Here is a 14,829-nt window from a genome sequence, read left to right as displayed (position 1 = left end):
ACTTTATTCTAGATATACTTTATTATTATTATTATTATTATTATTATTATTATTGTTACTATTATTATTATTACTATTATTATTACTATTATTATTATTGTTACTGCTACTGCTTTTATTTTCTGTTACTGTTCTATTAAACAATATTTATCTCAGCCCATGTTTTCTTTTTCCCCTGCTTTTCCCTTTTCTCGCTATTCTACCTGAGACATCCCGTTTCATTTAGGAGCTGTTATCTGTCAAGCCACACCTGACACAGTGTTGTGCAAGGGTCAGACCCAGTAGGATCAAGCCTCAGAACAAGTAGTATAAACACAGAAAAATATCAATAAGCAGGATTATGACAAGAGAAAAAATAGGCTCATGATCTAAGATAAGCCCTGGGCAATGTGCAGAGAAGGGGTAGCAGGTTATTTTCGGGGAAACAGCATCCATTGGGCTTGTTTCCATAGGGCATCCTTGAGCTCCTGGTTCCTCATGCTGTAGATGAGGGGGTTCACTGCTGGAGGCACCACCGAGTACAGAAATGATACCACCAGGTCCAGGGATGGGGAGGAGATGGAGGGGGGCTTCATGTAGGCAAACATGCCAGTGCTGATAACGAGGGAGACCACGGCCAGGTGAGGGACGCACGTGGAAAAGGCTTTGTGCCGTCCCTGCTCAGAGGGGACCCTCAGCACAGCCCTCAAGATCTGCACATAAGACACCACAATGAAAACAAAACACCCAAAGGCTAAACAGACACTAACCACCAGAAGCCCAACTTCCCTGAGGTAGGAGTGTGAGCAGGAGAGCTTGAGGATGTGGGGGATTTCACAGAAGAACTGGTCCACGGCATTGCCCTGGCAGAGGGGCAGTGAAAATGTATTGGCCGTGTGCAGCACAGCATAGGGAAAAACACTGCCCCAGGCAGCTGCTGCCATGCGGACACAAGCTCTGCTGCCCAGGAGGGTCCCGTAGTGCAGAGGCAGGCAGATGGCAATGTAGCGGTCATAGGCCATGATGGTGAGAAGAGAAAATTCTGCTGAAATGAAGAAGCCAAAAAGAAAGACTTGAGCAGCACACCCTGCATAGGAGATGGCCCTGCTGTCCAAGAGGGAATTGGCCATGGCTTTGGGGAGAGTGGTGGACATGCAACCCAGGTCCAGAACAGAGAGGTTGAGGAGGAAGAAGTACATGGGGGTGTGGAGGCAGTGGTCGCAGGCGATGGCGGTGATGATGAGGCTGTTTCCCAGGAGGGCAGCCAGGTAGATGCCCAGGAAGAGCAAGAAGGTCAAGAGCTGCAGCTCCCGTGTGTCTGCGAATGCCAGGAGGTGGAACTGTGTGATGGAGCTGCTGTTGGACATTTGCTTCTTCTGGGCAGGGGGACGTGGTCGAGGTCTGTTACCAGAGATTTCCCTAAGGAAAATGAAAGCCATTTCCCATAGACTTTGCCCCTCCTGTAATACGCCCTTTTCCTTTTCCAGGAGACATTCCTCAGCTTCCTGACTCGAGCTCTGGTTTACTCTTGCTGATTGTGCTGTGAGGAGGGAAGAGTTCCTGGGAAGAGAGGGGTCCGTGCCGATGTTCTACCTGTTCTGATGGAAACACCTACAATGCAGAAGGGCTTGTCAGCATCTGCACATGCACTGCTAAGGGACCAGGATGGCAGAAGGCAGTTGGAGAGGCTTTGGGTATTTTACAGCTCCCCCACCTCCCCTGAGCATTGTTCTGGGATGTCAGAAACCCTCAGCATTTCTGCTGCACTCCAGGAGAACAGAGTGAGTGCTGTGAGACATGAGGATTGCCTGGGGCAGAGAGCAGAGTCAGGGGAGATGGTTTGTCCCTCCATCTTGCACCTTCATGAGATGGAGGGGGATCACCCTCTTCTATTATGCCATCAGACACTGCTGAGAGCAGAAGGATCCATCTCAGACTATGAAATGTCTCACACTTTCTCAAGTCTCAGCAGCCCACCTCTAGCCAAGGACACCCACGGCTCATTTCACCCACCCAACAGCATTTCCTCAGTCACAGAGTCTCTGTGTTTCTCTGTGGGGCTTTGCGATAACACAAAGGTGCTATGGGACAGGTTGGCATCCTGGAGGGCAGCTCACAGCTTCCATGGACACCCAAAGGACATACCCAGTTTTTGGCATCTCAGTGAGAGAAAATGGACTCCTTCCCCACCCCCACGGCCTACATTGCCCACAGCCCCACAGGTCAGAGGAAAGCTGGGACACTGGTTCCCATGGACACACCGGCAGGAGTGGAAGAAGATCAGTGTGGGACTCTGCAGCTGAAATTCCCATCACCAGGGAGGCTGACAGCAATAAAAAGATAACTTTAAAGGAGACATGTGGAGAAACCAGAAGAAATCCCATGAGGGTCTGGCTGGGAGAGGCACGGGGAGAGGCAGCCGGGCACTCAGGGCAGCATTACCCTCACCCTGCTGGGCACGCCACCGCCCAGACACTGATCATGCAGGGCAGGTGCCCTCAGCCCCACCGCTGGGCAGCAGCAATGGGGCACGTGGCAGGAGGGATGCCCTTCGCCTCTCCTGCACTGCCGGGCACAGAGCTGACTCCCACCCCAGAGCCCATGGCCGTGAGGGCTGAGGGCTGTGCTGGGTGGCTCAGGGAAGGCATCTGCACTGCAGGGGTGGCTGGAGGTGCCCCTATCTCCCCTGCAGCAGGGCTTCCAGGAGCAGACTCCCTCCTTCCCCGCCCGTCTCCACTGCCTGGAGCTCTCCCTGCCAGCAGCTCTTTCCCTGCCCCCACGTCTCTTCCCTGCCAGTGCTCGCAGACCCCATGGCAGCCCCCGTGTGCCCAGCCCTGCCCTGCAGCCTCTGCGTGTGTGCAGGGGCTAAAGGGCAGGTGCCACAGACCCTGGTGAGACTGGAAAGGGGATGCTGGTGCTGTCTGTAGCCCCCAGAGCTGGAAACCGAAGACACAGACTCAGGAAAGCTCCTTATCTCTACATGAACCCTCCTTTGATCTTTCATTTGAAATTCCTCTTGGACATGTGCTACTGCCCACCCAGCCAACGTAGAGAAGAAACAGCAAAAGAAATTTACCTTCATATTAAGGGAACTCCATCTTGAAAAGTCCCTCCAGGAATGACCAGAGGTTATCTGGAGGTGTAAAGAGCCCTGACCCACACAGCACCCTCTTCAAAGCAGAATGACCCTGCCCTGCCAGGGGTTGCTCCTTCCACCCAGAGCTCCTCCCCACAGAAGCTACGTGGGACGTCTCTGGGCAGGCGGAGAGCTGACCCTGGCAGGCGGCAGAGTCCCTGCCCCGGCACAACGCCCCCGGGCTGCAGGGACCCTGCTGGCAAGGACAGCCCTGCCCACCCCTGCCTGCACACCCACCTTCACAGCCCTTTGACCATTCCTGGGAGAAGGCAGCCGTCATGCTCGTGCCTCTGATGGTGAAGCAGGGAAGCCCCAATCTAGAGAATGTCCTCTTCTTCCACAGCAGAGAAGTGTGAGCATCCTCCTGAAAGATCCCACGGGCTGTGGGAGGTGCCAGCTGTTGGAGATCTCTCCAGCTACTGCAGCTGCTCTGCTTTGGGAAGAGTTCTGCCCCCTATCGTCCTCAGCATCCTCCCTCTCCAGACTGCCTTCAACCTCTCTCTGCCTCCCTGCTCTGCCCTCGCTGCCTGCAGGCAGTGCCCTCAGCCCTGCTGCGCTGTGCAGAGGAGCTGCTCCTGGGCAGAGCTGTCTCTCTGCAGCGCTGCCCGCTTGCCAGGAGCTCCCTCCGGCCCAGCAGCCCGGCCCAGCTCAGCAGCAGAGGACCTGCTGGGACTTTCTCTGCCTCCTCCCCGCACTGCCCCAATCCCTTGAGGCGTCCCTGCACCTCCAGGGCTGACAGCTCCTCCAAGGCAGCGGGGTCTCTCCTGGGGAGCAGAGTTTGAAGCACAAAGAAGTCATCACCGACTGTCCCTCTCTGAACCCTGGACGGATCGATCCCTGTGGTGGAAAGTGCTCTGCCAGGTTGTGCAGACCCACAGGAGGTGTCCATGTTCCCCTCTGGAAACCCCCATTCCTGCCCCATTGCCAGGCAGGGCACGGAGGCAGTGACGGGCCGGGGATCATTCCCACCGGTGCAGGGCAGGGATTGAGCCAAGTCAATGAGGCATCTCAGCTCTCAGCAGTGTTCCTGAGGCTGGAGGGACATTCTGCTTCTCCAGTGCACCCCACAGACCCACCAGAGGGAGGATTCCTCTTGCCTCAGCTCAGCTGCCCAAAATCATTGTGAGCTCCTTCTCTGAGCTGCCCTGTGAGCAATGGAGACAGAGGCCAGGAGGGAGCTTTTCCGATGCAAACACCTGGTGGCATTTGAGGTGCCAGAGGTGGTTCAGGACACGTGCAGGGAACTGCATGCTCTAATGGAACACTTTTGAGAGACAGGGCAGCATCGGTGGGCACTGGTGGGGAATCCCTTTGGCAAACAGAAAACATAGAAGATCACAGAATCACAGGATCACAGAATCACAGAATGGTAGGGGTTGGAAGGAACCCTTGGAGATTGTCTAGTGCAACCCCCCTACGAAAGCAGGGTCCCCTACAGCAGGCTGGACAGCAATGCAGCCAGGCGGCTTTTGAATATCTCCACAGAAGGAGACTCCACAGCCTCTCTGGACAGCCTCTTCCAGATCTTTGGTGCCCTCAAAGTAAAGACATTTTTCCTTGTGTTCAGATGGAATTTCCTGTGTTCCAGTTTGTGCCCGTTTCCCCTTGTCCTGTCACTGGGCAGCACAGTCTGGCCCCATCCTGTTGACACCCGTCCTTTAGAAACTGATAAGCATTGAGGAGATCCCCTCTCAGCCTTCTCTTCTCCAGGCTATACGTACCCACCTCTCTCAGCTGATTCTCATAAGAGAGGTGCTCCAGTCCCCTGAACATCTTTGTAGCGCTCTACTGGACTCTTTCCAGTAGTTCCCTGTATTTCTTGAACTGGACACAGTACTCCAGATGTGGCTTCACCAGGGCAGAGCAGAGGGGAAGGATGGCCTCCCTCCACCTGCTGCCCACACTCTTTTGTAATGCACCCCAGGAGAACATAGGCCTTCTTGGCCACCAGGGCACATTGCTGGCTTATGGTCAACTTATTGTCCACCAGGACTCCCAGGTCCCTCTTAGCAAAGCTGCTTTGCAGCAGGTGAACCCCCAACCTTTACTGGTGCATGGCATTTTTCCTCCAGGGTGCAGGACTCTACATTTGCCCTTGTTGAATTTCATTATGTTCCTCTCCACCCAGCTCGCCAGCCTTTCCAGGTCTCGCTGACCGGCCTGCTGTTTCCTGGGTCCTCCTTCCTGCCCTTTTTGAAGACTGTCATGACTTTGGCTCTCCACCAGTCCTCAGGCACCTCTCCTGTCCCTCGTGACCATTCAAAGATGATGGAGAGCACCTTTGCAATAACATCTGCCTGGTCCCTCAACACCCCTGGGTTCATCCCATCAGGGCGGTGGGTGTCAAGTTTTCCTAAATGATCTCTAACTCGATCCTCCTCAACCAAGGGAATGTCCTCCTTTTTCCAGACTCTTTCTCTTCGCTCCTGGGCCTGGGATTGCTGAGGGCCGGCCTTAGCAGTAAAGCCTGAAGCAAAGAAGGCATTCAGTAACTGCACCTTCTCTGCGTCCTCCGTCACCAGGGCACCCACCTCATTCAGTAGCAGGCCCACATTTTCCCCGGTCTGCCTTTTACTACTGATGTGCTTGGAGAAGCCCTTCTTATTGTCCTTGACATCCCTGGCCAGGTTTATTTCCACGTGCGCTTCAGTCTTCCTCGTTACATCCCTACTTACTCTCTCAATGTTTATATACTCCTCCCAAGTCGCCACTCACTTTTTCAACATTCTGTAAACTTCCCTCTCGCACCTGAGTTTTTCCAGAAGGTCCTTGCTTGTCCATGCAGATTTCCTGCCTCCTCTGCCTGATTTATTACTCATAGGCATGCACTGATGTTGAGCTTGGAGGAAGTGGAGCTTTTCTATTAATCAGCTCTCCTGCACCCCCCTTCCTGCCAAAGCCTTTGCCCATGGGATTCCTCCAAGTATGTCTTTGAAGAGGCCAAAGTCAGCTCTCCTGAAATCCAGGCTTGGAATTCTACTTTTTGCCCTGCTTCTTCCACACAGGATCCAGAACTCCACCATCTCATGGTCACTGCAGCCAAGGCTACCCCCAGCCTTCACATCCCCAACTAGTCCTCCTTTATTTGTCAGTAAAATGCCCAGCAGTGCACCTCTCCTTGTTGGTTTCCCCACCAACTGTGTCAGAAAGTTCTCATCAATGCTCTGCAGAAACTTCCGGGACTGTGTGTGCCTGGCTGTGTCTTTTCCCGCAAATATCGGGGTGGCTGAGGTCCCCCGTGAGAACCAGGGCCTGTGACCATGAGGCTATTTCCAGCTGTCTGTAGAAGGCCTCATCAACTTCCTCTTCCTGATCTGGTGGTCTGTAGTAAACACCCACAGCAGTGTTTCCCACATCGCCTGTCCCTTAATTCTTAACGATAAGCTCTCAACACGTTCTTCATCCAGCTGCAGGCAGAGCTCAAGACATTCCAGTTGCTCTGTCTTGTAGAAAGCAACTCCACCACCTCACCCTGCTGGCCTGTCTTTCCGAAACAGTACATAGCCATCCGTGACAGCATTCCAGTCCTGCGAGCTATCCCACCATGTCTCTGTAATTGCAATTAGACCATGGCCCTGTGGCCATCATCCCCTCTGGAAGGGTTTTGTGGAAAGGAAGGCTGGGACGCTGTGTCAGGGTTTTCACTGAAGGAAGTATTGACCCAGAAGCCTTATCATTTTACTGCTGTCCTTCAGTCTTTGTGCCTAACACATGTCCTTCAGACACATGTCCTTCAACACATAACCTCCCAGAAATGGAGAAAGTATGCCAAAGAAAAAGAAGTCATTATCAGGGGATTTGTTGGGAAAGAGCACAGGATGGGCTCAAAGATGTCTCCCTTAACTTGTCAATGTCTTCTTCTCCTTCAGCAGTGCGCCATGCCCAGAGTAGCTGTTCAATAGCAGCTCCATCACCCAGTTCCTCCTTCTGGCATGTGCAAACACTCGGGAGCTGCAGCTCTTGACCTTCGGGCTCTTCCTGGGCATCTACCTGGCTGCCCTCCTGGGAAATGGCCTCATCATCACCGCCATCGCCTGCGACCACCTCCTCCACACCCCCATGTACTTCTTCCTCCTCAACCTCTCTCTTCTGGACCTGGGCTCCATCACCACTCTCCCCAAAGCCATGGCCAATTCTCTCTGGGACACAAGGGCCATCTCTTACTCAGGATGTGCTCTTCAGGTGTTTGGTTGTTTTATTTTTTTTTTCTTTTTCTGTGTTGCAGCAGAGCTTTCTCTTCTCACTGTCATGGCTTACAAACACTACATTGCCATCTGCCAACCCCTGCACTATGGGACCCTCCTGGGCAGCAGAGCTTGTGTCCGCATGGCAGCAGCTGTCTGGGGCAGCGTTTTACCCTATGCTGTGCTGCACACGGCCAATACATTTTCACTGCCCCTCTGCCAGGGCAATGCCCTGCACCAGTTCTTCTGTGCAATCCCCCACATCCTCAAGCTCCTGTGCTCAGAAACCTACCACAGAGAAGATGCAGTACTTGTGATTAGTATTGTTTTTGGATTTGGTGTTTGTTTTTTTTTATTCTGCTGTCCTATGTGCAGGTCTTCAGGGCTGTGCTGAGGATCCCCTCGGAGCAGGGGCAGCACAAAGTCTTTCCCATGTTCCTCCCTCACCTCCTCATGGCCTCTGTTTGTCAGCACATCACCGTTTACCCACCTGAAGCCCCTGTCTATCTCACCTCCCTATCCCTTGACCTGGTGGTGACAGTGCTGTACTCGGTGGTGCCTCCAGCAGTGAACACCTCATCTACAGCATGAGGAACCAGGACCTTAAGGATGCTCTGAGAAAAATGATGGTTGGATGTTTTTCAGAAGCAATAGAGTGCCTGTTTTCTTCTGCACAGCATTCAGAGTGTAACTCATAGCAGGTCCAGAATGTCTTCTCAGGTTTTTGCTGTGTGTGTGTTTCTTTGTTTTTCTTGTTATAATGTTGTGCTCAGCAAAATTTTATTATTCTTCCCACTTCTAATTCATTGTGTACCTGTAGAATTTGACCCACAGACTGTGTAAATCAGGTGCAGTGCTCTCTGTGTATTCAAACAAAAGAAAGGACCCTGCAGTGACTTGTTTGTCTTAGATCCTTCCTCTGAGACCTCTGTAAAGACACAGGGCAGTGCCTGTGTGCAGAGGTGGAGGGGAATGAGTCCCAGCACAGCAGCACTGCCAGGGCGCACCAGCCTCGGTCTTGCCAGAGCTGCTCTCTTGCCACTCCCACGCTCTCCTTTGGAGCCCTTGTGTAGGTGTAAGCCTAAGGGGTCACAGTGCTGCTGTGTGGTAGTCCTGTGACTGCAGGCAGGGACAGGCCATGAGCACTTCTGTGACACAGCTGACCTCTATAACGGCATCTCCATTATGACAGGGGATGTCCTCAACACAGTGCTTGAAAGCTTCGGTCTTCTTCCAAAGTTGCTCTCAAGAACATGCCCAAGGAATAGACTCTAAAGAGCCTTGTTGCTTTGTTTGTTCTCTGTGGGCTCAGTGCGATGAGACTGTGGTCCCAGGATGGCCTTCTAGGGACTTAGGGCTGGTTCAGGTGTTGCTTGTTGGTGGCCAGGGCCCATGCAGACAGTGAATGGTCTCCAACGAACCTGCCTGGGGCTCTGCAGCAGTTCATAGGGCTGATGGCAGAGCAGCGTTTTTTCTGGAGAGACTTGGGAGCTGCCAGAAGAGCACAAGGGATCTGCAGGGACAGCGTGTGCCAGGGAGTCAGCAGTGAATGGTGCCGACTGAGCACGAGCCTGTCCATTGTGGTGTCACCCACAGACAACACACCAAATCTGTGTATGAGCCTGCAAATTAGAGCTCTGCAGCCACGAGGGAGACAGCTGGCACAGGGAAAGGAGTCTGGCAAGTGATTCATTTTACCCTCAGTGAACTTTCACAGACTGGATCCAGCGCAGCACCCAAACACATCTCACAGCACTGGAGTAAGGCAGGGTACCTCTGAGCACCTTCCATGGCCACCTAAGAGCCTGTGTGGGAGGTGCTCAGTGGCAGTGACCACCATCAGCTGGGTCTGCCTCCCAGCCTGACCAGCACAGCCCAGCAGAATCAGCCCATTCGTCCTGGGCACCACAGCTCACTTGCTCTGCAGAGCAGCATCACCAGCTCGGGGGCTGTGGGGACCATGGGGACAGGGCGCAGCAATGACTGGCTGAGCCAGCACAGATGTGCTGACCTTGGGAAAGGCTCTGTGGGCAGGTGGGATGTCCTGGGAGAAGAGCAGGGAATGGTGTGTGTGCAGGGGAGACATGGAAAGAGAAACACTTGGCTGTGAGTGCCAGCTTGGGCCAGGTTGCCCTGCGGCTGGGACAGCAGAAGCTGCCGGAGGAGCGCCGGGGCCAGGACTCTGTGCTTTCCTGGGGAGCGCCACTGGTAACGGGGGCTGCACGCTTCCTGGGATGGGATCTCCAGGACATGACAGCACAAGAGACACTGCCACTTACCTCCGTTTCCTCCTTGCTGCAGGGCCCAACCAGACCGGGCTGCTCTGCTCGGCTGGGGAGAAGGTAGAGGAGTGGGGATTGCTGGGAAGGGGCTGGGACGGCTGGGCTTGGAAACGCTGGGGAAGGAGAAACACCAATGTACAGCTAAAGTGTGTGAGCGTGCAGGGTAGGGGCACACAGCAGTGTCCTCACACAGCCCGGGCTCCTGGGAGAGACACACAGGAGCAGCAGAGCAGGGTGGTCTCTGCCTTTGTTGATGGGACACCCCAGGGAAGCTGCCCCGGGGCAATCGTCACAGGGCAGCCACTAACAAGCACCGCTTCCAGCACTGCCCTCTCACCCAGCTCAGAGAGGTTGTTCTTCCCTCCACAGAGGGACATTGAAAGATGAGGTGTGAAGACCATGTTTGCGTTGTACAGAGGAGACAGAAGTATACACATTGCGTGCGGGTGGTAAGATGAACCCAAGTGAGCACAAACGCCATCAGCTGTTCTTAGGGGTGCCATGAAGGACTGTGGGACAGACGGTGTCCTGAGGTCACTTCACCTGGAGAGTAAGGTCCCCTGGGAAACCCCCTTAATGCAGCACTGGAATGTGCATCCTTGAACTGAGGTACCCCTTGTTAATTTTTCTCGATTTGGGGCATCTCAGATGAGTGAAGAGCAGGAGGACACATCACAGGGCTGAGGTGCCGGCCAGCCTCTGGGACTGGCAACAGGAGGCCAGGGAGACACTACGACTGCTGCAGTTCTCTGCCTCTGCCTGTGGAAGGGAAGGACTCGTGTCTCCAAACACCCCTGTGTGTACGAGGAGTGCATGAGGCCAAATGAGGTGGGGACACCTCACAGCCCTGACATTTGTGTGACTGACTCCAGGAACAACCCCCACCATCCCAGTGAGGTTCATCTCACCTGCCTTGGACAGGCTCATTACCAATTCCCCTGCCTGCTATGTTATCCCTCCTTGGCTTTCTGGCCAAGAAAGGGGAGGGGGACAATCGAACCTCCTTGATGCAGTTTCCCCTCCTGCAAATGGGGAACATCACCAACACTTTGACACATCTCTTCATCCTCTCTTATGACTTGCCCCGTATCTTCTTGCATTAAAAGGCTGCCAGGCTCTTCCTTGTTGTGCATGATGGGAGGAGGAAGGCCAACGGGCATCAGCTGAAAAACATGAAGAAAATCTTTCTCCCCATCAAGATAGTCAAGCACTGGAGGAGATCTCTCAGAGAGCTTATGTCATCTCTATATTTCATGGAATCATAGAATGGTTTAGGTTGGAGGGGAATTTAAAAACCATCTACTTCCAACCCTACTGCCATAGGCAGGGACACCTCCCACTAGACCAGCTTGCTCAAAGCCCCATCCAGCCTGGCCTTGAACACCTCCAGGGACGGGGCATCCACCACTTCCCTGGGACACATGTTCCAGTGCCTCACCACCCTTGGAGTAATGAATTTGTTCTTAATATCTAATCTCAATCGCCCCTCTTTCAGTTTAAAACCATTACCCCTCATCCTATTGCTACACTCCCTGAAAACAGTGCCTCCCCAGCTCTCCTGTAGGCCCCCTTTGGGTACTGGAAGGGTCTATAACGTCTCCTTGAAGCCTTTTCTTATGCAGGCTGAACAACCCCAACTCTCTCAGCCTGTCTTCAGAGGAGAGGTGCTCCAGCCCTCTAATCATCTTTGTGAGCCTCCTCTGGACTCACTCCAACAGTTCCATGTCCTTTTTCTGTTGGAGGCTCCAGAGCTGGATGCAGTACTCCAGGTGGAGTCTCACAAGAGCAGAGGGGAAGAATCACCTCCCTCGACCTGCTGGCCATGCTGCTTTTAATGAAGCTCAGGATGTGCTTGGCTTTCTGGGCTGCAGGCACACATTTCTGGCTCATGTTGAGCTTCTCATCCACCAACACCTCCAAGTCCTTCTCCTCAGGGCTTCTCTCTATCCATTCTGCACTCAGCCTGTATTTGTGCTTTGGTTGATCTCCTCTTGCAACTCTAAACTTCAAACATTTTTGGTGTTGTTATTCTCTTTGCTTGGTTTTGTCTTGTTTTAATAAGTGATTTCTCAGCGATTTTGTGTGCTGCCTTTGTTTGCAAAGGCAAGTGATCATAAAATTGGGGTGGGATGCATTGGCAGGGACACGGGAGCGCGGTGCCAGTGTAGGTGCCTGGGACCCTCTGCTCAGGCTCCAGCTGCAGCTTCCCAGGGGCTCTGGTCTCCAGCAGCTCCTCTGGGACAGCGGCCAGGCCCAGGCAGGTGCTTCGGAGACACAGGGTCCTCTGGAGGTACCACTGGGTACTGATGGTCAGACAGCGGAGCACTGCCTGGAAGCCTGAGACATTTTGACATGTGTATGAGCACGACCTCATCAGCTAAAACAAGAGAATACTTTTAATAAACATTTGGTGTTCTCCCATGAGATGTAGATGAGGAGTTTTCAGGATGTCCATTGACAGCAAGACGAGAGCTACTGACCTTTCCCTCTCTTTGCATTGTCAGGACTCTCTCTCTCAGCCTCTGAATTTAATCTCCCTCACCTTTCACGTATTTCCACCTATCCTAAAGGAAGTGACCATGTCTGAAGGCACCTTTCCAGCCGTGCATGTGCACAGAAGCACTTGTGATTGCTCTCTACAATTCCCTTCCCCTTCCTCTTTCATCATTCAGACACCTCTCAACAATCCCACTGCTGCTTTGAGCTTCAGGCAGTTAAAATTTGTCTTTCACTAGTCTGTTGAATTCTGGTTTTAGGAAACTCTTCATTTGTGCTTATTTCCAGAAGAACAGGTTCAACAAGGCTTTAGGTTCAACAAGGTTTCAGGTTCAAGAAGGCCAAGTGCCGGGTCCTGCCCTTGGGTCACAACAACCCCACGGACACAACAGGCTTGGGGCAGAGGGGCTGGAAAGCTGCCCGGGGGAGAAGGACCTGGGGGTGTTGGTTGACAGCTGCCTGAATATGAGCCAGCAGTGTGCCCAGGTGGCCAAGAAGGCCAATGACATCCTGATTTGTATCAGAAATAGTGTGGTGAGCAGGACTGGGGCAGTGATCATTCCTCTGTACTCAGCGCTGGTGAGGACCCACCTCGAGTACTGTGTTCAGTTTTGGGCCCCTCACTACAAGAAGGACATTGAGGTGTTGGAGCGTGTCAAGAGAAAGGCAATGAAGCTGGTGAGGGGTATGGAGGACCAGCTTTATGAGGAGCGGCTGAGGGACCTGGGGTTGTTTAGCCTGGAGAAGAGGAGGCTGAGGGGAGACCTTATTGCTCTCTATAGTTCCCTGAAAGGAGCTTGTAGAGAGGTGGGGGCTGACCTCTTCTCCCTAGTGACAAGTGATAGGACAAGAGAAAATGGGTTCAAGTTATGTCAGGCAAGGTTTAGATTGGATATTAGGATTTTATTTTTTTTTTTCACTGAAAGGGTTATCAAGCATTGGAATAGGCTGCCCAGGGAGGTGATGGATTTGCCATGCCTGGAGGTGTTTAAAAAAAGGGTAGATGTGGTACTTGGGGACATGGTTTAGAAGTGGTTCTGCCAGGGTAGGTTAATGGTTGGATTTGATGATCTTAAAGGTCCCTTCCAACCTCAACAATTCTATGATTCTGTGATTCTATTCTATGAAATCCATGCTGATGGTTCTTGGACACATTCTTCTGCTGCTGGTGCCCAGAAATGTCACCACGGAGGACTCTGACTGATGGCACAACACTCCTCACCAAAGTGAGCTTGTACAGCCACTGGCTCCCTGGGTTGCACATTTGGACTCTTTCAAAGACAGGTGCTACACTTGCTTGTCCTCTTTCACCAGAGACCTCTGCCAATCCCATGACCTTTCAAAAGGGATATTCCAAAGAAATATTGATCTTCCCCTGTAACCTCATTACCACTCTTCTCCCTGTTACACACTGTGTGTACTTTCTCTAATCTTTCAGATGCTTACCCTTCTCCTGAGACAATGTTCATTTCTAAAGTCATCTTTGCAGATGCAGACTCTCTGGGCAAAGGCCCTTTCCTTTCTTCGCCAGTTTTCTCCTCCCCTTACTCTTTCTTCGCTCAGATACCTCTCACCTGTGCTGCTGCTTTGACTTTCAAGGAGTTCAAAGCTTGCCTGTCTTTCAACAATCTAATTGTCTCCTCAGCCAACTCCTTAATTGTGTTTATATCTGTCTTGTCTATCTACCTTCCTAAACTCTTTCTCATAAGAACTCCCTTGTAGAAAGGCAGCCTCATTAGAGGTAGCTTGTCCTGAGCGTGTGATTGCGGACTGTGTGTTATTGTTTAGGAAAACTGATTATGCTTTACTTTTCTTTTCTTACAAACAGGAAAAGTTCTCCTGTGCCTGGGTGCAGCCAGGGCTCTGAGGAGCGCAGGTGGGAGATGGGGCAATGGAGCTGTGACATCCAGCTGCAGACTTCAGTGGAGAAGTCTGATGCAAGGACCAGGGGTGTCAGTCCCAGGTGGCCAATGTCAGAAATGGGGAGGGTGGGGAGGTGAGGAGCAAAGCTGTCCTACAGTGTCAGACCTCCAGGGACTGCTTCTCCTCCCTGTCCAGACCCCCTGAAGGGACACCCTGTATCCAGAACAATCAGAGAATGCTTCTATCCTAATCGTAAGTGATAATCGGGAGTAATACATTATACCCTTTAAAATAAAAAAGACATTTTTCTTAGGTGCACTTTGAAATCTCCTCCTTAACTACACTCTGAAACCTCTCTAATTGGCTGTACAAGTCTTGAAGATTTGAAGAAAATTACAAGAACGATGAACACCTTGTTAGGGCTTTCTGTCTTTTAATGAGCCCCACGGTGTATTTGGTGCTGAGTCCATGAGCCTCAGGCACTGAGAGGAGACTGAACAAAGTGCTCCAGAAGTCCAAGTCAGAAGCAAAGTACCTTGAAGCCTTGATTGGCCCCACGGAGGGTCGTTACTGCCAAAGCCTCCCCAGGGACTCGTTAGAGGAGATAACTGGAGGCTGTGGCTGCAGGTAGGCAAAGACACTGTGCAGGTGGCTGTAATGCTGAGGAACCCCTTGGCTTGGTTGATGCAGCAGAAAGGCCAAACCTTGACCCTCAGGCCCTGGGAAGGCAAGTCCTGCCCACTGGTGGCTCAGGGCTCTTCCTGGTGGCCGTGGGGTGTGAGGGTGAGCGAGGCTGAGTGTAGGAAAATTCTGTGACACCTCCTGCCCTCCCAAAAAGGGGCAAGGACAAAACAAAATCCAGAGTCCCAAAAGAATCACAGAATCATTG

At 52.4% G+C, this 14,829-nt stretch overlaps 1 protein-coding gene across 1 annotated transcript in view; it reads right to left on the bottom strand.

Moving 5' to 3' along the window:
- Nucleotides 1–410: 410 nt before the first annotated feature.
- Nucleotides 411–14,829, bottom strand: part of LOC309684845 (olfactory receptor 14I1-like) — a gene marked incomplete at both ends in the record, with an annotated part of 45,582 nt that continues 31,163 nt past the window's right edge. Inside the window, one exon of the mRNA XM_082500692.1 lies at nt 411–1,066. Within this exon, the coding sequence (XP_082356818.1) occupies nt 411–1,066 (656 nt within the window). The remainder of the gene's footprint in view (nt 1,067–14,829) is intronic.

The sequence above is a fragment of the Vanellus vanellus genome, assembly GCF_965231255.1.
Source record: "Vanellus vanellus genome assembly, contig: HAP1_SCAFFOLD_343, whole genome shotgun sequence".
In the NCBI taxonomy this organism is placed as follows: Eukaryota; Metazoa; Chordata; class Aves; order Charadriiformes; family Charadriidae; genus Vanellus; species Vanellus vanellus.
The sequence above is the reverse complement of the archived record's forward strand: the minus strand, read 5'-3'. Positions and strand labels throughout refer to the sequence as shown.